Here is a 22,825-nt window from a genome sequence, read left to right on the forward strand (position 1 = left end):
CATAGGAGATTCTGATGAGCCAGCACAGATCTAGACTAAAACCTCGGCCTGCTGACACCTGTTTCAAGGCCGTATGTGCTATGGTACTGCTTTGAAGGAAAGTATCTCCACCTGTCTGGTGGGGTGGGCGTGGTGGTGAGGATGCAAGACCACTACTAGGCTCCTAGTTCTAGTGTCATGAATCCGAATGTGCATTTTAACAATTTTCTCATGCATATGAAATCTCCAGGAGCAGTGTTTTAAGATTTAGTCGTCAAATCCTATTTTTCCCTTTGGTTGTTTCTTGTTTGGGTTTTGGGTTTGGGTTTTTTGTTTTAGAGTACCTAGGCTCAGGTTGCCTGCATTAAAATTACCTGCACATGAACAAGCTCCCCTGAAGATATTTGACATGCACAGCATGAAAAGCATCTCAATACTAATTGCAATTCTTTTCTTCCTTTGAAATCTAGACCAGTATGACCCCTAATCAGTGTCATCTGCAGCATCTAAGAACTTGTTAGAAATGCAAATTACTTCTCCTCTCCATCTCCCCATGTCCTCCGTGTTATTTCTTATGCTCCACAAATAGGCAAAACCATGTGATAATTGACTCTCTGTGCTTGACTTATTTCACTCAGCATAATCTCCTCCAGTCCTGTCCATATTGATACAAAAGTTGGGTTTTTCAGGGGGAGATGAACCATGGGACTCTGAAAAACAATCTGAGGATTTTGGCGGGGGAAGGTTGGGTGAGCCTGGTGGTGGGTATTATGGAGGGCCCGTATTGCATGGAGCACTGGGTGTGGTGCATAAACAGTGAATTCTGGAACACTGAAAAGAAATTTAAAAAATAGATAAAAATTTTAAAAAAAGGAAATGCAAATTCCTGGATCCCACCCCACCTACTTGAAGACCAGCCATTTTCATTTCTCTGATTCAAGTTCTTAGTTTGGAAGAAATGGGTAACTTTGTGGGTTTTCTTCTGGGGTGAGCAAATTCAGCATTCCCTAGTTCTTAAGTCAAATCCACGAGTCCCACTTCACAGTTCTTTTGCTCTACCTTTAATTTTTCTTTTGCAGACCCTGTCTTTCCAGGAGTGAGAATGGCTTTTCACACCTCAGAGGAGGATGTCAAACTAAAAAATATTGAAGAGCAGGTGGAAAACCCTACCCTTGCAAGACTGAACAGTATAGCAGCAAAGGGAAGACTGAGTTTTGTAGTACCCACCGAAAATGAATTTGACACACAATTCCTGACATTTAAGCACAATACAAAAGCACAAGAAAAAACAAGAAAACGACAGCAGCCTATAAAACTAGAGCCTCTGGTAAGTTCAAAACCCAGCATTTTAGCACTTTTGGCTACACAGGAGATTGAAAAATTCCTATAGAACTGGTCATTTCCAGACTCTTAATTAAAAAAGAAGGAATGAAAACCCAAAAGTTAAGCCTTGTTTTTGAAGCTGTAAACACTGTAAATATTTATTTAAAAAAAAACTAGCTGTAGGCACTATTCAAGATGGGAGATACAGTGGTGAACAAAGTTTTCTAGCAGATAAATTCTCTCTAGAATTATGTACAGTACAGATAATTGTATAAGTTGTAAGGCTCTTTGAGATATTAGGAAGAGTAATATATAGGTTCTATACATATATCCATTTATTACTTCTAAAGTAATAAAGTAATAAATGAAAGTTTTTGTGCATGTCTGGAAATACTTAATTTTAAGAATCCATTTGTGCTCTTGGATAATTCTAAATCCATGGAAAGGAGAAGTGAATGTGCATGAAGTGAGAAGTGAAGGTTATCAGTTGCACTCTGGGATATTACTTACTGTTGTTAGTGTTTGCGCTTTAGGCTGTTTATATGTTTTTTCAAGTGTGTGTGTGTGTGTGTGTGTCTGTATAGACATATATAATTTTAAAATAAGATTATGCAGGGTGGTTGGGTTATGGATATTGGGGAAGGTATGTGCTATGGTGAGTGCTGTGAAATGTGTAAACCTGGCAATTCACAGACCTGTACACCTGGGGCTAATAATACATTATATGTTAATAAAAATAAAAAATAAAAAATAAGATTATGCAATATGTACCGATTTTCAAAGTGAAATAAACATACAGAACTTTTTCTAATGCATGCATAATGAGCTATCTTTTCTATTGTTGCATGGGTGTGCCATACTGTATATCCATTAACTGGTGCCCTCTTGATGGGAGTCCAGCTTATTTGCTATTTGTTATGTTATTGTTTTTGTTTTGTGGTTACAGATAATGCTGCATCGAATGGCCTTGCTTTTGTACATATAAAGATAGATTCCTAGAAGTGTCATTGTATAGTTCTTGGACTTCTGAAGTACATTTTTCATTTTGAAAAATATTGCTCAGGGGGCGCCTGGGTGGCTCAGTGGGTTGGGCCGCTGTCTTCAGCTCAGGCTGTGATCTCAGGGTCCTGGGATCAAGTCCCGCATCAGGCTCTCTGCTCAGCAGGGAGCCTGCTTCCTCCTCTCTCTCTGCCCGCCTCTCTGTCTACTTGTGATCTCTGTCTGTCAAATAAATAAATACAATCTTTAAAAAAAAAAAGAAAAAAGAAAAATATTGCTCAGTTGCAATCGAGGTTTAACCAGGTTACCTTTTTAGGTACAGTGTAGAAGAGGGCCCATTTGCCCACATCTTTGCCAAATCTGACGCTCAGTTCTTTTATTTTTGCTAGACTGATAGGTTAAAATGGCATCACATTGTTGTAATTTTCATCTTATTAGCGAAGTGTATTTTCACTCACTTATTGGCATATTACTATTTTGTGGCTTCTGTTCCTAACCTTTCCCGCTTTAACATTAGATTATTGGGCACCTGGCTGGTGCAGTGGGTGGAGCATGCCACTCTTGATCTTGGGGGTGCGAGTTCAGGCCCAGTTTGTGTGAAGAGAGTGCTTAAAAAGAAAATCTTTAAAAAAAATCAGATTGCGGGCGCCTGGGTGGCTCAGTGGGTTAAGCCTCTGCCTTCAACTCAGGTCATGATCTCAGGGTTCTGGGATCAAGTCCCGAATTGGGCTCTCTGTTCAGCAGGGAGCCTGCTTTCCTCTCTCTCTCTCTGCCTACCTCTCTGCCTACTTGTGATCTCTCTCCCTCTCTGTCAAATAAATAAAATGTTTTAAAAAATCAGATTGCTTACCTTTTCCCCTATCAGTTTATGAGTTTTGAAAAAAAATATGTATTATGAATATTAATCCTTACTCCATTGTTTCTCAAACTTCAGTATTCATTACTTTTGAAGGAAAACATTCTTGAGCATCCATAGTTCTGATCTGTTATTTTTATTTTTAGGTTACCTTATGGCACTGACCTCTGTTGTCTCTTCTAGGTAGTTCATTCTGTGTGCCTACATTACATGTGTGGGGCATCAGGGTCTACCTATTCTTTTTCTCCCATGGACTTAGTATGAAACCTTTCACATTTATTTCTTTGTAACATATTTACCTTCACTTGGCAAAAGTGTACCATTAACCCTTTGTGATTAAAGTTGTTCTATTTGTCTTCAGTGCAGCTAATTTGTGTATATTGAACATTTATTATGTACCCACTATGCGCCAGGCTTTGGGCCATGCTCTGGGAATATAGCAATGAACAAAGCAGACAAGATTCCTATTGAGATGCTAGTAACCCTAAATAAATAGATTGAATAATGTCATGTAATGATAGGTGTTATTAAGAAAATAATACAGGGAATGTGGTGGAAACAAATGGCAAGACTACGTAAGTTTGTTTGACTACAAAGGTCTTCTTAAGATGTCATCTGAACAAGTCCCTGACTATAGCCCATATCACCTGCCACACATGTGAATGGACGAGCCATCGGCTGATTCCAGTCCCCAGCCTTTGTGCTGTCTTTGCTGATGCCCTGAAGAGCAGAGGCAAGCTGTCCCCAGTGAGTTCTGCCTAAACTGTAGATTTTTGAGCAATATAAATGGAGGTGTTTTTTAAGTTACTAAGTTTGGGGCTGTTTGTTAGGTACTAATAATAGATGACTAGAGCAAAATAACTAATTCATAAATATGGTAATTCATACAGTAATAAAAATAATAAGGAATAAAGTGAAAATGACCTGAATTTCCATCATGCAGAAAGAAAGTAGCTTTGTTTTCAAGTGATGGATTTCTTGTGTACAGGTATCTGTAGTTTGGTTTGTATAGAGTTAATACTGTGGTATGTTCTTTTTATGATTGCTACCCTTTCTCTTCCTCCCCTTCATTTTCCTCTTCTCCTCTTCCTACCCCTTCCCCCTCATTCCTCCTTTCTCTCCCTTCCTCCCTCCCGCTCCCTTTCCCTTTTCTGTTCTTCTTCCACATTTTCCCCTAACAATTCTCCCATCTCTGAACCCTTTGTCTATGGTATTTATGGATAACAATAACCTAGTGTATATCACTTCTTGCTTTTCCCCATGTTCAGTTTTATACAAATGGATAAACACACACAAAATACATATTTAGACTTCTGGACATTTGTCCTAAAACACATTATAAATATAAATATAGTACTCTACATGTTGCTCTTTACACCTAAATATACATTCTTTGAGGTCAGATGATATTTCTTTATTTCTTTTTTTAGAGAGAGTGCGAGTGTGTGGCGGGGAGTAGGTGGTGGGGTTGGTACAGGTGTGGAGAGAGAGAAGAAGAGAGTCCCAAGCAGGCTCCATACCCAGCCTGGAGTCTGACACCAGGCTCAATATCATGACCCTGAGATCATGACCTGAGCCAAAATCAAGAGTCAGAGGCTTAACCAACTGAGCCACCCAGAGGCCCTTCAGATGGTATTTCTGTAACATTCTTTTTAATGGTTGCCTATCCCATTAAAGTATCGCATTGCATGAATAGTCCATAATTTATTAATTCATTCTCTTTTGGCAAGTTTGTTCTGCAAATATTTACAGTGGTTCAGCAAAATCATTGTATTATCCATCCCAACTGGTACTTAGATTTTTTGGGGATAGAGTTCCATGATTGGTTTTGTGGAGCTGAAGAGCAAAGAGTATATCTATGTAATTTGATTTGATTCAAACACATTTTACTTGGGGACCAGTTTCCCAAACCAGTGCTTATGTGCAGCCTAAATTAAATTTCACTTTTACCCTTTCCTAGGTTTTCCTGCACCATCTTCTAGCCTTTTTTTTTTTTTTTTGCCTGATTGGGAAGGCTGGAACTGCACCCTCACATGGGCCGCTGCTAATCATCTCTCCATGTGACTTGTGTTAATGGGTCCTGTTCTTATCCGAACTGCAGCGTTCTGTTTGTATTGGGCTTTTGTTTTCTCTCCATTGACCACCATTTTATACTCATTCTGTTGACAACATTTCCCCACATTTTCTCCCATTTTACTCTTCTTTATTTTTATGCTTTACGTTTAAAGTTTCATTCATGTGAACTTTTAAATTTGATGTGAGGAAAGGGACTAATTTCATTTTCTTCGAAATGTTTTGTAAGCACCTCGTTTTTCCTACTAAATTAAAACATCACCTTTATCATGTATAAAATTCTCGTATCCTGTGAGACCTACTTACAGATTCTTGATTCTTCTTTCTACTGATCTAGCCACATTGTTTTGGTCACAGTGGTTTTTTTAACATTGTTTGATAAGTAGAAGGCAACTGCTTCCTCACTATTCCTATTTTGTGTATATTCTCTGTTTTAGATAGTTATCCTTCCATATAAAATTTAAAATTTGACCTTCTTAGATAAGTAATTCATTTTAAAATGTACAGAAGTTGCACAGTTAAAGTCTATTTTCTTCCACTGTCCCTCATCCATCCAGGTTCCTTCTTTTTAGAGGCAACCAGTCGAATGGAAAGCATATGTTATGTATGCTTTCAGAGATGTATTATGCCGTATAACCCTAAAACTAGCATGCTAAACAAACTTTCCTGCCCCTTGCTTTCTTCATTTAATACATAGCTTGGAGATCATTTCATTTCAGTTCAAAAAGTTTTTGTTTTAAATATTTTATTTATTTATTTTGACAGGCAGAGATCACAAGTATGCAGAGAGACAGGCAGATAGAGAGGAAGAAGCAGGCTCCCTGCTGAGATTAGGACCCTCAGATCAGGACCTGAGCCGAAAGCAGAGGCTTTAACCCACTGAGCCACCCAGGCGCCCCCAAAAAGTTTTTTAATACCAATTTTCTTTATAGATCATAATATCCTATCACAAATGAATATGCCATAATTTATTTAGCAAGCTCCAAATTTATAGATTAGGTTTTTAAAATATATTTTTATGACAACAGTGTTACAGTGAATAATCTTGGACATCTGTCATCTCATACATGTGATCTTCTATCTGTAGGCAGACTTCCTAGAGATGGGATTGCCAACTCAAAACATGTACGTTTGTAATTTTGGTTAGTAAATGTTGCTTCAGTAGTAGAAGAAAAATGCTATCTCAGAGTAGTTTTAATTTAAATTTCTTTTTTGAATAAGGTTGAGCATCTCTCCATATGTTTAGGAGTTACTGTTTTTCTGTCTGTGAAATATATGAATCTTCATGTCTTATTTTCTAATTGGGTTGTTGGTATTTTTCTTATTGATTTGCATGAGTGCTTCATATATTAGGAAATAAGACCTTATCTGTGGTAAGCATGATAAAAATTTCAAGTTTTCCTAATATTAATGTAATTGATTAATTTATATCTTCTGAGTATTGTGTAATACATAGGTACTCCATTTAGCAAGACTTTAGAGATAAAATTATCTGGTGATGTCATAGATACTTCTCTTTGAAAATTACTTCAGGATTATTTTTATTATTTTTGTTATTTTACATTTAGATCTTTGATCTATTCAGAATTTTTCCCAGTGAAATGAATGAGAGGATCCAACTTTTTTCCTAACAGCTACCCAGTTATTTCATTATTAATTACTGAATAATATCATTTTCCTAAAATTATCACCTTTATTATAGACTCAGTTCCCTTTAATATTTTGGGATCCATTACTGGACTTTCTATTCTGATTCATTGATCTGTTTTCCTGTTCATGTGTCCAGAATACATAGTCTTTTTTTTTTCCAATTTATTTATTTTCAGAAAAACAGTATTCATTGTTTTTTCACCACACCCAGTGCTCCATGCAAGCCGTGACCTCTATAATACCCACCACCTGGTACCCCAACCTCCCACCCCCCCCCCCCCCGCCACTTCAAACCCCTCAGACTGTTTTTCAGAGTCCATAGTCTCTCATGGTTCACCTCCCCTTCCAATTTACCCAAATTATTGTAGTTGTAAAACATTTTTTAAAGATTTTATTTATTTATTTGACAGACAGAGATCACAAGTAGGCAGAGAGGCAGGCAGAGAGAGAGAGAGAGAGGAGGAAGCAGGCTCCCTGCCGAGCAGAGAGCCCGATGTGGGGCTCGATCCCAGGACCTTGGGATCATGACCTGAGCTGAAGGCAGAGGCTTTAACCCACTGAGCCACCCAGGTGCCCCCTGTAGTTGTAAAACATTTTAATATCTGGCAGAGCTGGTGTTCATTGATGACTCTTCTCCCCACCCAGAACTTTTGTGGCTATTCTTTTTAATTGATTTTTATGTATTAAATTTAGGGTCAGATTGTCTAATCTCTAAGACATCCTATCAGGATCATATTAAGTTTATAGGTTAATTTAAAATTGACTTTTATTATAATTAATTTTTCAAGTAAAGAGCAAAATAGAATTTTATTTGTTTGCTTTTTCTTCCAGGACCATGAGTGTTACTTACTTACTTATTAAATTTGTAAACAGGTTTTATATCTGGATGCTAATTTTGTGCTAGTTTTTTGTTTATTTTCTCAAGTGTTTTAGGTAAACAACAAAATCATCTGTACGAATAAACAATAATCTAATTTTTTGTATTTTTGCCAGTTTATTTGAAAAATTCACTTTCTCCCAGTGTTTTACTATAAGAAGTTTCAAATATACAGAAAAGTTGAAATAATAGTAAAATGAATACTTAATGTACCATCTACCTAGATTCAAAAATTGTTAATTTTTTGCCATATTTGCTTTCTTTCTCTCTTTATATATACATATACGCTTGTTGCTTTGTTATTTAAAAGTAAATTGTAAGGAATTCTTGAAGCTGAAATGAAAGGCCACTATAATTAGTAACAGGAAAACATGAAAATATAAATCTCACTGCTAAAGGTGAATATTTAGTAAAATTGAGAACAATCTAATGTAAATGTGGTGGATTTATCACTTATTTATAAAGCTAGTTGAAGGTTAAAAGACAAAAGTGGTAAAATTACAGATGCAAGACTTTGTTGTAATATGCAAGGTAAGAATATATGAACTGTGTTATTAAATGTTGATGGGGGTTCCTTTTTCTCCACATTCTCACAAACACTTGTTTCTTATCTTTTTGTTAATAGCCATTCTGACAGGTGTAAGGTGGTATCTCATTGTGGCTTTGATTTGCATTTCTCTGATGATTAGTGATGTTGAGCATCTTCTCATATACTTGCTGGCCATCTGCATTTCTTCTTTGGAAAAAGTGTCTATAGAGATCCTCTGCCCATTTTAAAAATTGGATTATTTTGTTTTTGCTGTTGAGTTGTATGAGTTCTCTATATATTTTGTGTCTTAACCCCCATCACTATATTATTTGCAAATTCTTTCTTCCACTTGGTAGATTGCCTTCTCATTTTTAGATAGTTTCACCTGCTGTGCAGAAGCTTTTCTCCCCCTTCTTACCTTATGGTCTGGTCTGTGTTTCTTTTCTACACTGTTATATAGCTGAGATCCTCCCGCCTCCATTTATGTAGTTTTTTTTCCCGTTCTTCAGTGAGTGGCTCAAGAGGGATTTTTAGCCAAAACCAAATGTAATTTAAACAGCTGGTTCCTATGCTTACTCCATTTTTTTCTCACTCCAGTTGTAAGAGATTAGCTATCATGCTAAACCCATAATGCTTAGAAATGTAAAGCCATTATGGTGAATTCCTTGCATAGTGTATCATGTTGAATGCTGGATTTTAATTGCCTTAATCTGAAATTCAATCAGTTGTGGCTATGGAAATTGATTAATGACTTTTGGGTAGAGTGTGAGGATTGTGTAGTCCTTCTTACAATAACTGTTGTAGTGAATGGTGGGGGCTTGTAATGCCCAATTATTGCATATGTGATTTCATGCTTCTGAGCCTTTTCTGTCAGAACGTTACTCCTAGAAGTACTCATTGGTCAGTAAGGGACAGAACTGATAGAAACCAAATAGAAAAGTCTTAGTGTAGTGATAGACTGTGGCCAGACCATGATGATAATACCACAATGTTTGTGACTTCGATAGGAATTTAGTCCAGGGAGATCAGTTTCCAACAGGAATAGAGTCCAAAGAATAAGACAAGCTTATGTTAATATTAAAAAGATTAACATGTCTCTTTATTCCCAAAAGCCAGTGCTAAAAGCGTACCAAGATCGTAAGAGGCCAGAATACATATATGAGCAGAACCGACTTCAGTTACTCACTTCTGGAATCACAAAATCTCCAAGAAGCAGTGAAGGAAGAGGTTCTGCCAAAGTATCTATTCAGTATCCTGAGCACCAAGATCCTGCGGCAAAGAAAATAAAGGTATTTTATTAAAGAACTTAATTGAGCCTTTCACTTTAATTTTAGTTTCCTATAACATTGCTAACTCTTATAACTCATAAGAATAGTTGCAAAATTCTTCTCTATCAGGTTTGCACAATGTGTTTGGGGAATACCATACTTCTCAGTTCTTTTTTCAGGAAAATTTAGACAGTAGAGGAAAATCATAAAGGAAAACTTGCACCATCTGTTCAGTGTCCTCTGATCTTGTCTTGCATATTAAAGAAGACATAATAGTGTTTTCAATTTTATTTTACCTTTTGTGAAGTTTACATCATTATTACCCAGAATGACAATCTTTGAAGACCTTGGTGAAGGCAATAAAATAGAAACTAAACCAGCTAGAAACACAGCTTCTGTGATTGGTGAGCTGTAGAGTGGCATGCTGCCTTGAAAGGAATAAGTGTGTAGTAGCTCTGGGGAGAAATCACTAGAGCACAGCTCTCTGTAAATAGCTGTGGATAATTAAACAGAGGAATAGAAGCAGAAGAAAATGTGAACACACTCATGGTAAAAATGCCAACAGAGCTGAGAATTCTCTGAGCTTTTTGAGAAGATCCTTTGAGACCCATTGAACATTTCAGTGCTAGCGTCTTTCAGGCTTTGGGCTACAGTAGCAGAGAGGAATAGATGAAGACAGATTTTACCTTGAAGACGGCAGAATCTCTGTAAGCGCTCAGACTCAGTGAGGTGCAGTCCAAGCTCTCGTTGGTCATTTAAAGTACAAACTGTGACGAACTGAATAGAAAGGAATGCTTGCCCCTGGTGGTGAAGGGAAGGGTCAGTGGAGGAAATGTCACTCTAGGGAATGGCACTAGGCTTGGAGGAATGAATGGAAAGTTAATAAGGCAGATCAGGTGGGAGAACGGTGGGTTTGAGAAGCTGAGTGGAAGGAGACTCAAAGTGGGTGTGGGTGAGATCACCCTCAAAGAATATTAAATGATCAATTGTATGAAATTTTAAAGCCTCAATTAATTTTGTTTCTCTAAAATAGGGAAGGAGAGCAAGCTATCTTAAGTAGGGCCAAGAAAGTTCTGATTGCCCATAAATTAGTTTATTTGATATAAAGTCAGCATCATGATCTTCAATTTAAAGGAGAGGAATGAAATTATGCACATTTAGGATGAAGGGAGAGGGCTAAAAGGGAATGTTAAATTGTGTGTTATACCTGGTTGTAGTTGTAATTAAGTGAATAATTCAGTAACAGTTAGGGGTTATAGGGAAACGTAGAGGAGATGAATATTCCATATAAAAAGAAAAGGGTATTTATTCTGAAAAGAGGGTCATTTTGGGGGGATATTGATTTCTCAGAACGAGTTTAAAATGGAAATATACCAGTGAGGACTCCCTGGGAGATAAAAGAAGACAGATGAAGGCTTTGCTTCTGGTAAATAAGGAAGATTGACTTAACAAATTGGACTGGACATCCAGCATAGAGAACACTACAGGTGTTCCATACTTTGTAAATAAATGCTTCGTGGGGTTCCTGGGTGGCTCAGTTGGTTAAGCATCTGCCTTTGGCTCAGGTCATGATCTCAGGGTCCTGGGATTGAGCCCTGTGTTAGGCTTCCTGCTTAGTGGGGAGTCTGCTTCTCCCTCTCCCTTTGCCCCTCCCTCAACTCATGTGCCTGCTTGAGTGTGTACACTCTCTCTTTCAAATAAATAAATAAAATCTTTAAATACACACATACATACATACATACATACATACTTTCACTCTTTTTCTAACGCCCCCACAAAATCTGAACTTGTATGGCTGCTTAAATTGAATCATATCTTTGCACTGAGTTACATAACTGGAAATAAGAACTCAGATGAAAATATATAGGCCTATTGTTGAAGAAATCTTTTTTTTTTTAAAAGATTTTATTTATTTATTTGACAGAGAGACATCACAGTGGACAGAGAGGCAGGCAGAGAGAGAGGGAAGCAGGCTCCCTGCTGAGCAGAGAGCCCGATGAGGGACTCGATCCCAGGACCCCAAGATCATGACCTGAGCCAAAGGCAGTGGCTTAACCCACTGAGCCACCCAGGCGCCCCTTGTTGAAGAAATCTTATACTTAGAAGGCACTAAAACTTTTGAAGGATTTAATAAAGAAAATACATGCATTTTCTGTTAAAAATATTAATACTCTAGTCCCATAAAAAAATTAAAGTTGACTTCAGCCCTTGTTGAAACATTGGGAGAAGGCAATGTGTATTTTCTCTGGTTTAGGGGTATCTGGTTTGGCCTATTCTTTTATATAAGAAAACAGTGTTGTTGCTGCTGCCCCTGGCCATTAAGTTGAAAAAGCACATTGCATCTTTTGAGTTCAAAGATGTATTTTCTTCAGCTCTAAACTTCATAGGATTTTTATCTGAAACTCCTATTCACTGGGGTGTATTTAATGAGAGAGGGAGAAAGATGGGATCTGTGAATACAACCTTTCTGGGGATGTTGTTTCATAGGGATTGTGCTTATCAGTCTCTCTTAGAATGGTAGCCCCGGGGCTCCTGGGTGGCTCAGTCAGTTAAGCATCTGCCATTGGCTTGGGTCATGATCCCAGGGTCCTAGGATCAAGTCCTCAGTGGGGAGCCTGCTTCTCCCTCTCCTTCTGCCACTCCCCCTGCTTGTGCGTTCTTATTCTATCAAATAAATAAAATCTCAAAAAAAAAAAAAAGACAGAAACAAATGGCAGCCTCTGTTAGTTATGCTCATAAGGCAATAAAGGTATCATTTATATATTTACATCAGTTATTCAACAAAGCAGGTCTGCCATGGTGATTCTTTTGTCAGGATGCCAGTTGCCCCTCTACTAGTGGGACCAGGTAGTAACAATTGAAGTTAGTGTCAAATTTCCTGAAATGTGGTTATCAACCTCCTCTGTGGGAGGAGGGGATATATATGATGCTGCCCCAGCATTTGCTGGGGGAGGAACAAAGGAGTGTTAATGGCACTGAGAACACAGACAGTGGAACGGGGGGATTAGAGCAAAGTTCAAGTGTGTGATCATGGTGGGGACTTAGCTTTGGTGCTCCAGTGGTAGTCCACAGCATCCGCAGCAACTGGAAGCAGGTTAGAAATGAGGGATCTCAGGCTCCACCCCAGACTGATGACAGAATCTGCATTTTAACAGGACACCTAGGGAATTCACACGGACATTTTAATGTGAGAAGCACTGGTCTAGAGAGCAGACAATCATGAGTTTGTAGCATGTAGCCTTCCGCAAGGCTTTTTTTTTTTTTTTTAAGATTTTATTTATTTATTTGAGAGAGAGAGACAGTGAGAGAGAACATGAGCAAGGAGAAGGTCAGAGAGAGAAGCAGACTCCCCTTGGAGTTGGGAGCCCGATGCGGGACTCGATCCTGGGACTCTGGGATCATGACCTGAGCTGAAGGCAGTTGTCCAACCAACTGAGCCACCCAGGTGTCGCAAGGCTATTATTATATAATGATCCCAATGCTCAATGTAACCACCCCTTACATTCACTAAAAAGAATTTTATTATGAGCCATGATAATGGCTGTTTAAGATTTCACTCACTGAAAAGCATAAAGGTTCTCAGAACTAGGTGAGGAGGTTGAGGGGAGAGGCCATAGTCAAGACAGATGCAAAGCAACTGAGCAGGTCGAGTTCTGGGCTCCTGAGAACCCCAGAAAGCTGGTAGTGTTTTGATGTAATAAACACAGAATTAAAGGAGAGAAGGTGGCAATGGGAGCGATGCTGAGGGGTTGAGAAAGGGGATGGACACCTGGATAAGGAGTACTGGGAAGGAATATAACCCTGCCTTATAATAATTTGAATTTTTCTGTTCAAAAATGTTTGCCATTGAACCCAAACATGTCAAACAGTATGGCAACTAGTGCTTGAGGTTAATACTTTGTCGGGTTTTTTTTATATTTTGTTTTTTTGCAAAAATTCATATTTTTAAAAATTGGCTTTGTTTAGACCCAGCGGCCCTCTACTGAGATGTTCACTCCCTCTGCTAAACAGTCCCATGCCGGTATTGGAAGAAGAGGTCTCTATGGGACTAGTTCCTCAGTGTACCCTAAGTACATTTTCCATGACCGGGAAGAAGTCATTAAAGCCAACATTTGTAATCCCTTGCAAATCATTAAAATAATACGTGAAAATGAACATCTTGGATTTCTTTACATGATCCCTGCAGTGCCAACGTCTTCCATTGATTATGATACATATAATCTCAGGTGAGTTCTCTTTTATAAAACAATGTATTAAACAGTAACAGTTTCAATTAAGATTTCAAATGTAGCCCAAATTGGCTGGGCATTAATGATAAATGTCAAATATAAATTTGGTTATCATCAGAGGACACATGAATTTTGATCACAATACTGTTACTTATTTTTTCCATTTAGCTTTCCTTTCCTTGTAGACATTATTTTACAGAGTAGTGCACTGTTGTGCTTCTTCTGTGTTTATATTATATAGTGTCATCTATTGTTAACCAGTATTCCAAGGATAATTTTGATATTTTGTGGTTACTGAGAAAAGAAGATGGCAAGATACAAAAAATAGGTACATGATTTGCTTTATATGTTGTTTCAACTTTCCTTAGTAGAGATAAAGATTTTTTTAGAAATGGAAGGAGCTTGATAACTTAAGGTATTTATACATATTAGTAACACACACTCACATATACTCTATTATTATTAAATACATTTGTAGTTGAAATAATTAGAAGAATCATACAAATATGAGTCTTTAAAAAGATTTTATTTATTTGAGAGAGAGAGAGATAGTAAGAGAGAGTACAAAGGGGCTGAGAGGTAGAAGCAGGCTCCCCACTGAGCAGGGAGGGACACAGGGCTGGATCCCAGGACCCTGGGATCATGACTTGAGCCCAAAGCAGACATTTAACTGACTGAGCCACCCAGGTGCCCCGATGAATTACTTTAAAGATAATACTGGCTTTCCTCCATTGTTGTTTAGTTGGATTGATAACAGCTGTCAAGATAGTCTTTCCTGGGAAGGTGACAGTAGTTTAGCTTTACCACCAAATTCCCATTCTCTGCTACATGGGAAGATCTGGATTACTTAATTGACATTTGAGCACCTGAATGAACATAATAAAAAATTAGGGATCTGCTTGAAAATGTGTCAACATGTACTGACAAAGATTAAGAATTCAAAACATCTTGGAATTCAGCTTTGGAAAAACAATACTTAAAATGCTTCTCTAGTGATTTGTAGTGTCTGATCTAGTGTACAATTTAGGGATTTAAGCCTAAAGAAAAATTCAGTCAAATAGAGTAATCTGTGTTTCAGAGATTGCTTCACCGTTGTTTCTGAAATACTTGATATGGAAATGTTTGAATTTTAAGCCAACTTGCATTTCACAAGAAGTTTCAACAATGCACTATCAAAAGGGAAAAGGGAAGGCTATTAGAATTAAAGAATGGTGGTACATTTGGTTCTCAATTTCAAGAGAAGGAATTATCCAAATTCTAGTTAATATAAAAGGGAGTTTCCAACCATAAGAGACAAAGCAATAAATCATCTTCCATTTGTTGTCTACTGTTTCTGTAAACAAAGTTTCCCAGTAGTGGTGCATGTCAAGAATTTGAACAGACCACTCATCGTGTCTAGATTAGAAATTCAGGGGGCTACTTCAAAAAAGTTTAGTCCCAGGTGTGGTTGCTTATCAGCTATGCTTTATTTGGAAGTTTTATCAAATTCAGTATTGAATATTTCCCTGAATACCTTGTATGTTATTTTTCTTATTCTAGTATAAAGAACTTATAATTAATGTCTTCACCGGTGTGTTTTATAGAATGTTACCTTTGTATGGGTATGTTAGGACATGTAGCTTTAGAAGTGTTGCTCTAGGGGACTGTAGAGAAATTTCCTCTGCATGAGAATCTGAGCTTAGTTAATTATAAAGGTCTGTTTCACTGGTATCTCAATCAGAGTAGAATGTTTGTTATTTTTAAGCAATATTGCTTCTGATAAAAATGACCCCTGATTTATAAATTATATACGCATTGGGAGAGACTAAATGAATTCTAGGGGCACCTAGGTGGTTCAGTTGGCTGTGTGTCTGACTTGGTTTCAACTCAGGTCATGGTTTGAGACAAAGCCTCCCAGTCAGTGGGGAGTTGGCTTGAGATCCTCTCTGTCCTTCTCCCTTTGCCCTGCCCCGTGCTCTTGTGTGCACTCTTTCTCTAAAAATAAATACATCTTAGAAAAGTAAATAAATTCAAGGTGCCTGGATGGCTCCGTCAGTTAAGCATCTGACTCTTGGTTTCAGCTCAGGTCATGATCTTGGGGTCCTGATACTGAGTCCTGCGTTTGGCTCTGTGCTTGGTGGGAGTCTGTTTGAGATTCTCTCTTCCTCTGCCTCTCCCATGTTTGCTCTCTCTCTCTCTCTCTGTCTGTCTCTCAAATAACTCTTTTACTAGGCATGTCTCTTGCAGGAATCCTGAAATCTGTGTTTATAGAGTTACTGTAAGATACTGGCTCCTGTGGGTAATGAAGCTTTGAAGCCAGGGTGGTTTCCATACCCACCCAGTGTGGAGCTCGTGTCCTTGCATCTGAGTGGTCATCTAGGGAGAGGGTAGCTCCTGGGTGGCTGCTAGATTCCTGCAAGTAGCCCCCTGGAAAAAGAGAGTTCTGATGCTGCCCTGATGGTGAGAAGTATTTCCTACCCTATGCCCTTCTAAGTAGAGCCATGCCAAATAGAACCCATGGAAATTTTATTAACCTGAGCATTTAGTTGAAGCTAAGAAGACCCACTGGTGGGGCAATATTTAAGTATTTCTTTTTTGTACTCATGAAAGAGGATCCACTGTTGGTGTCTGACGATTTCCTCCCTAGTAGATGTGGGCTTCTTTTCCATATCTGTAAAACCTCTCATCTTCCTGTTATTTTATTTATATATGTCCATATTTTGCTATTTTTTTATTTTGGTAATTGAAATAGAATCTTGATCACACTGATAAGGAACTGTGGGTGCTTCTATAAGGCCATAGTTGTAACCAGACTTTTGCAATGTGATGGGTGGATACTGAACCACGATACTACAAATACCAACTCTTAGCAGATCCCAAACTTTCCCAATTCCTCATATGTATTAATTCATTTAATCCTCATGCCAACTCTAAAGGTAGGTAATATTAATGTATTCATTTTACAATTGATGAAACTGAGGCAGAGTTAAAGTAACTTGACCAAGTTGAGACAGCTAGTAAATTGTGGTACTAGGATTCAAACCCATGTAGTCAGACTTTAGAACCCAGCCTCTCACACACTATGTCCAATGTACTCATCTTCATAATGACAACTGCCCCTGCTGTTTGAGTCACACATGCTATGCTAGGCTGTACTGTGCTTTCTGTACATCAGTGTTATTTCTTCCTCAAAAGAATCTCATTAGAAGGGTATTCTCTGTAGTTGAAAGGTAAGGAAATTGAGGTACAAATGTATGAAGGACTATGGTATTTGATATTGTTTTATGATTTGTAAATAGAAATTTAAAATAATGTCTGCTACTCCCACCTTTCAACTCTATGATTCTGTCCTCTTTTTGCAATGTTGATTTTAAAGCCATTAGAATTTAGAGGACACGTCAGAATGTATGGCAGAGCCCTCCCCAAATCCCAGCATTTTTAGGGTAATAGAAAGCCAAGAAAGAGGACACAATATTTCTTCTACCAGAGTGTTTCCCAATGTGTATTTCCAGGAACATTCTATATAAGTGGTAATAATACATAGACGGTTTAAAAAAATTATTCTGTTATCATATGAAATTAAGAAAAATTAAATCACTGGTTCTCAACCTGGGAGATTTTGTCCCCCCACCCCACCCCCAGGAGACATTTGGTGATGTTGGCAGAAATTTTTGTTTGTTGTAACTGGAGATGATGGTGCTACTGGTAGCAGGTGGGAAGAGGCAAGAGAGGCTGCTAACCAGCTCACAGTGCACAGGACGGCCTCACACAGCAAAGAGTTACCTGACCCAAAATGTCAGTAGTGCTGGGATTGAGTTAAATAATGCTAATTATGCATTTCTGTCCTGTGGAGCCACCAAACTACTTCTTGAGGGACATATGCAGTGATTAGGACTCTGTGAAACATAATTATAGGAGGACCATATAATTAGCTACGTTCGGCTCAAGCCATACTTTCTAAATGATCAAGTTGGTTCTCAGATGGTTCCTAAGCCTATTAGGTTGAAAGTATTTTTTTAAGGAAGCTTTAAAAGTTTCAACTAAAATTATCCTGTCCTTTCAGGAAGATTACCTGTTTAGTGGCCTAGAACAGAAAACACAGATGCCAGCTTGGTACTTTCTCCAATGGCAGCACTGTGGTTTCTGTGCAAAGTCATAATTACAAAAAACTTTATTGTGAGTTATATATGTGCTATGTAATAACAGATCATTTTGAAGCCACGTTATCAGGAACCTTGCCAGGTTGCCTAATACAACATCAGTTTTCTTGGGCTAGTCTATGAAGAAATTTAAATTTGATGAGTCACAGGGTGCCTGGGTGGCTCAGTAGGTGAGGTGTTTGCCTTCAGCTTGGGTCGTGATCCTGGGGTCCTGGGATTGAGCCCTGAGTCGTGTTCCCTACTCAATGGGGAGCCTGCTTCTCCCTCTCCTTCTGCAACTTCCTGCTCTCTCGCTCTCTCTCTCTCTGTGTGCCAATAAATAAATAAATAAATCTGATGAGTCAAATTTCAGTCAGCACGTGGAAACATTAAAAGCCCCTCATATTTTCACTGGGCTCATCAAAAATTCTCAGCTTCATATTGTCTCTTTACCCTTCTTTCAAACACACACATGTCCTGGCACTATTCTGGAGCTATGATAATTTAATAGGTAATAATTTGATTTCATGCGAAAATTTGAAGAACCTAGAATAGTGGTTTTCAGCCTTGGTTACTAATGAGAATCACCCTGGCCCTGCTCCAAGACATTATTTAATTGATTTGTGGTGGAGCTTGAGCAACAGTATTTCTTTAAAACTCACCAGATTATTCCAGTATTCAACTCAGTATTGCACACCATGGACTTGGGGTTCTCAAGCAAGCCCTACAGGACTTGTTAAAACAGAGTGATAAACCGCTGGAATTTCTGATTCAGTAGGTGGGGAAGGCAGCCTGGGAAATTGCAGTTCCAGAGATGCTGATTCTGCTGTTCCAGGGACCCCACACTGAGAACCACTGGCCCTAGAGCACTCTCTTTTTACAGAAATTTGGAAGTTTCTTCTTAGATATGCTTTTGTTTAATCTTCTAGGCAAAAAGGGTTTCCTTATCAGATATTTCATCATTTCTGGTTAATCAAATCAGAAGCCAAGTAAATCATTTCTCTTCTCTAGTTTAGGTTAGATCTAAACCCCTACTGATTCATGATATTGAACATCAGCAAATAAATTGAGGTTTATAATTATAGAACATAGGAAATTGGCTAATTTCTTTTCAGGCAGTTGCTTGCTTACCTTTACCCAATAAATATACTGAAATTATAACAAAACTATGTAATTATGAAAATAATAAGAGAATTTAGATTTGCTCGGGCCCATATGACCTTATTCAATACATCTCACTACCTTAAAGTAGGTAATTAATTTTTTGCGTATAGAAATCAGAAACTTGAAAGAGATAGGAAGAAAAAAGAAAGACATGTATGCATTCAAACATGGCCTAAGGGGGATATGATAAATTAGCCCGATGAAAAAGGGCAATTTGTGAGACAAAGAAGGAACTAATATAAAGCAAGAGGAGAATGCCAAAACACCTGGCAGAATAATTTGGATTTGATGATATAAGGAGGCTCTTTAAAGTTCTTGAGCAGGAGACAAACCATGTTTCTGCACCATTAGTCTTGGTAGACTGGTTTAAAGATGAACCGGAACATTTTCAGTCACAGATAGAGCTCCCATTTTAAATAACAACTCCCATAGAGATCTTATTGTTTTGGAAAATCAAGGAATTCTAGGAGAAGAAATTAACATTTTTTAGAACCCTAGTAGGTACAGTTTGAGTTAAAACTGAAATGAGAACTAAGGACATTTTATGACCTACCACAGGATCGTGTAATTCCCTTATTCCATTTGATTCTTTCAAATAAGACATAGCTGCTTTTGAAGTTAATAGAAGCCTTGGAGTCCAAGTTTCATTTTAGATGGACAGATACAGGTTCTACAGTAAAATAAGTTGAGCTGATTCTACATTGAACAGCAAGAATACATCCCTGATTTTTTTTTTTCCTAGTAAAACATAGTAAAATACAGTCTTATTCAAGGCAGTCATCTCATCCTGATTCGTTAACTAAGGATCTGCTTAGCTGATTGGATCATAAAGCCATCTGGTCTATCAGCAAAGTAGGAGTTTTATAGCACAGCACTTGAACAAATGAAGTGCTCTTTTTATTCTTTTATTTTTATTTTTTAAAAATACTTGATTTGAGAGAAAGAGATCACAAGTAGGCAGAGAGGCAGGCAGAGTGAGAGAGAGAAGTGGGTTCCCTGCAGAACAGAGAGCCTTATTGTGGGGCTCGATCCCAGGACCCTGAGATCATGACCAGAACCGAAGGCGGAGGCTTTAACCCACTGAGCCACCCAGGTGCCCCTGAAGTTCTCTTTTTAAATCTTTAAGTAAATTTTTGTACTATTTCCTGAAAGAAAGGCTCTGATGAAAGAAAAATCCTAAGCAACTATCCAAGAAGCAGCTGAAGTTGAAGGCTGAATCCTGGATGCCAAGCAATGCTGAGTAGGCAGTTGTCTGCATAGGTGAAGTGCGGTGGATAAGCTTCCAGAATGGATGTGTGGTCGGAGGCCAAGTGTGTGTGGGGGAAGAGCAGAGGCCCAAGCAGCGTATTTGCAGAGTAACCCCCTCAGTAACAAACTGGAAAGTCTAAGAAGAGGATTACAGAGAACTGTGCATAGGCCCTCTTAATTTTTGCAAAGCTTTCCTTGACCCTGCTTGCCCCTTGTATCTGCCAGCAGAACTGGGCTTGAAGGAAGTCCCTGCCCATCTGTGAGAGAAGAATTTTATTAGAGTTATGAGAAACAGGATCGGTTCTTGGAAATTTTGGGCAGGAATGGATGGGAGGGATCTGGCCCATCAATACACACCATTGTAAAGGAAGTTTAAGACAAAGAAGAATACATACGGTTTTAAATTAAATGGGCAGCAGGATCAAGAAAAAGCATTCTATAGAGGGACGCTTTCTACAAGTTAAAGAGAAGTTCTGCACATTTTTCCATGCAGGTGAAAAAGTAGCCAAAAGCCAGGAGGGTTAGAGAAAAGTGGGGTGAGACCTCTGTCTCTGGAGGAAACCATGAGATAGATACACTCTCGGGCTGGGTTGGGAGCACACAAATGTGATGATTTTCTTTTTTTTTCTTTTTTAAATTTTTTATTTTTTTAATTACTTTTCAGTGTACTAGAATTCATTGTTTATGCACCACACCCAGTGCTCCATGCAATACATGCCCTCCACAATACCCACCACTAGGCTGGCCCAACTTCCCACCCCTTGCCCCTTCAAAACCCTCAGATTGTTTTTCAGAGTCCATAGTCTTTCATGGTTCATCTCCCCTTCCAATTTCCCTCAACTCCCTTCTCCTCTCCATCTCCCCATGTCCTCCATGTTATTTCTTATGCTCCACAAATAAGTGAAACCATATGATAATGGACTCTCTCTGCTTGACTTATTTCACTCAGCATATTCTCTTCCAGTCCCTTCCCTGTTGCTACAAAAGTTGGGTATTCATCCTTTCTGATGAAGGCATAATACTCCATAGTGTATATGGGCCACATCTTCCTTATCCATTTGTCCATTGAAGGGCATCTTGGTTCTTTCCACAATTTGGCAACCGTGGCCATTGCTGCTATGAACATTGGGGTACAGATGGCCCTTCTTTTCACTACATCTGTATCTTTGGGTTAAATACCCAGTAGTGCAACTGCAGGGTCATAGGGAAGCTCTATTTTTAATTTCTTAAGGAATCTCCACACTGTTTTCCAAAGTGGCTGCACCAACTTGCATTCCCACCAACAGTGTAAGAGGGTTCCCCTTTCTCCACATCCTCTCTAACAAATGTTTCCTGCCTTGTTAATTTTGGCCATCAAATGTGATGATTCTCAATTCAAGTGAAGAGAGAGCTCACCTTGTGACCACCTTGTTTTTGTTGATTGTTTTCAAATAAAGTTTGGTCGTTCACAGATGTTCCTGTGTATCAGAATCATCTGGGGTGCTTGTTTAACTAGAATCTTGAGTCTCATACTTAAAAAGATTCTGATTCTGTGTTGGACCCAGAAATCTAGATTCTTAATAAGCACCCCAGATGATTTTGATGCTGGTGATCCAGTATTTGAAAAAGACTAGTGTGTGTTCTTTTGTTCTATGCAGAGTAGAAATATGTAGTAGAGGAAGATGTATAGGTGCTCGAGAGTAAGGATCTTAGATAGTAAACTGTAAATAAAAAAGATTTCTAAGTGGCACCAAGCACCAGTAAGTTAGAAATCAACATCATGGACAACACCTGCCATCTTCTGGAAGGGTCTTTATTAGCAGACCAATGCAAAGCAAATTTTCTAGACATGATTTGTCTATAGGTTGGTTTGATAGCTGATATTAATGAAACATCTGAAGTTGACTATAGTTTCGGAGACAAGTTAAAATTTCACATTTTGTAGAGAATCACCTTAAGAATGTCCTAATTCTATCTTTAGCTACAGGCAAAGAAAAAAGGAAAAAAATTATTTTTGTTTACCTCACCTACAACATGTAATACCTGGCATTTTCCCAGACAGTTCTAATGTGATATGTTAATTGGAACACAGAGTCAGTGGAATTAGATTCATAAAAGCTGAGCAAGTTGATGTTTTTCTCTAACAGCACTTAAATAACACCCCACGCCCTCCTTCTGTGCTCACATGAATAGGCCTTGGCTTGGGGTTTTGGTTTTTGCTTTTTTTCCATTCTGGTCCTGTATGCCCTAATTATAAAAATATTTTTTCTTATTCAGTATTATTAAACATAAATAGATGTTAAAAACTAAATGTGATTTATTCCAATGGTTTTTAATTTTTTGATTGACCCAAAATATATGAGAATCTTGTCCAAATTTCTGAAAAAGTTATCAAGCATATGTACATAAATTTGTATACATACAACAATTTCAGGGATTTCCCAGGTGACCCAAAGGCTATATATACTAAAGGGCCATGAACTCTAGGTTCAAAATGCAGAGCTAAGGATCAGGAGAGAACATAGACAAGGGA

The 22,825-nt window shown here is 38.2% G+C and overlaps 1 protein-coding gene across 1 annotated transcript in view; it reads left to right on the top strand.

Annotated features, from left to right (window-relative positions):
• Nucleotides 1-1,081: 1,081 nt before the first annotated feature.
• Nucleotides 1,082-22,825, top strand: part of DNAH6 (dynein axonemal heavy chain 6) — a 223,832-nt gene continuing 202,088 nt past the window's right edge. Inside the window, exons 1-3 of the mRNA XM_044261526.1 lie at nucleotides 1,082-1,306; nucleotides 9,399-9,575; nucleotides 13,521-13,780. Coding sequence (XP_044117461.1) covers nucleotides 1,082-1,306; nucleotides 9,399-9,575; nucleotides 13,521-13,780 — 662 coding nt within the window. The remainder of the gene's footprint in view (nucleotides 1,307-9,398; nucleotides 9,576-13,520; nucleotides 13,781-22,825) is intronic.

Source organism: Neovison vison, chromosome 8 (assembly GCF_020171115.1).
Source record: "Neovison vison isolate M4711 chromosome 8, ASM_NN_V1, whole genome shotgun sequence".
NCBI lineage: Eukaryota > Metazoa > Chordata > Mammalia > Carnivora > Mustelidae > Neogale > Neogale vison.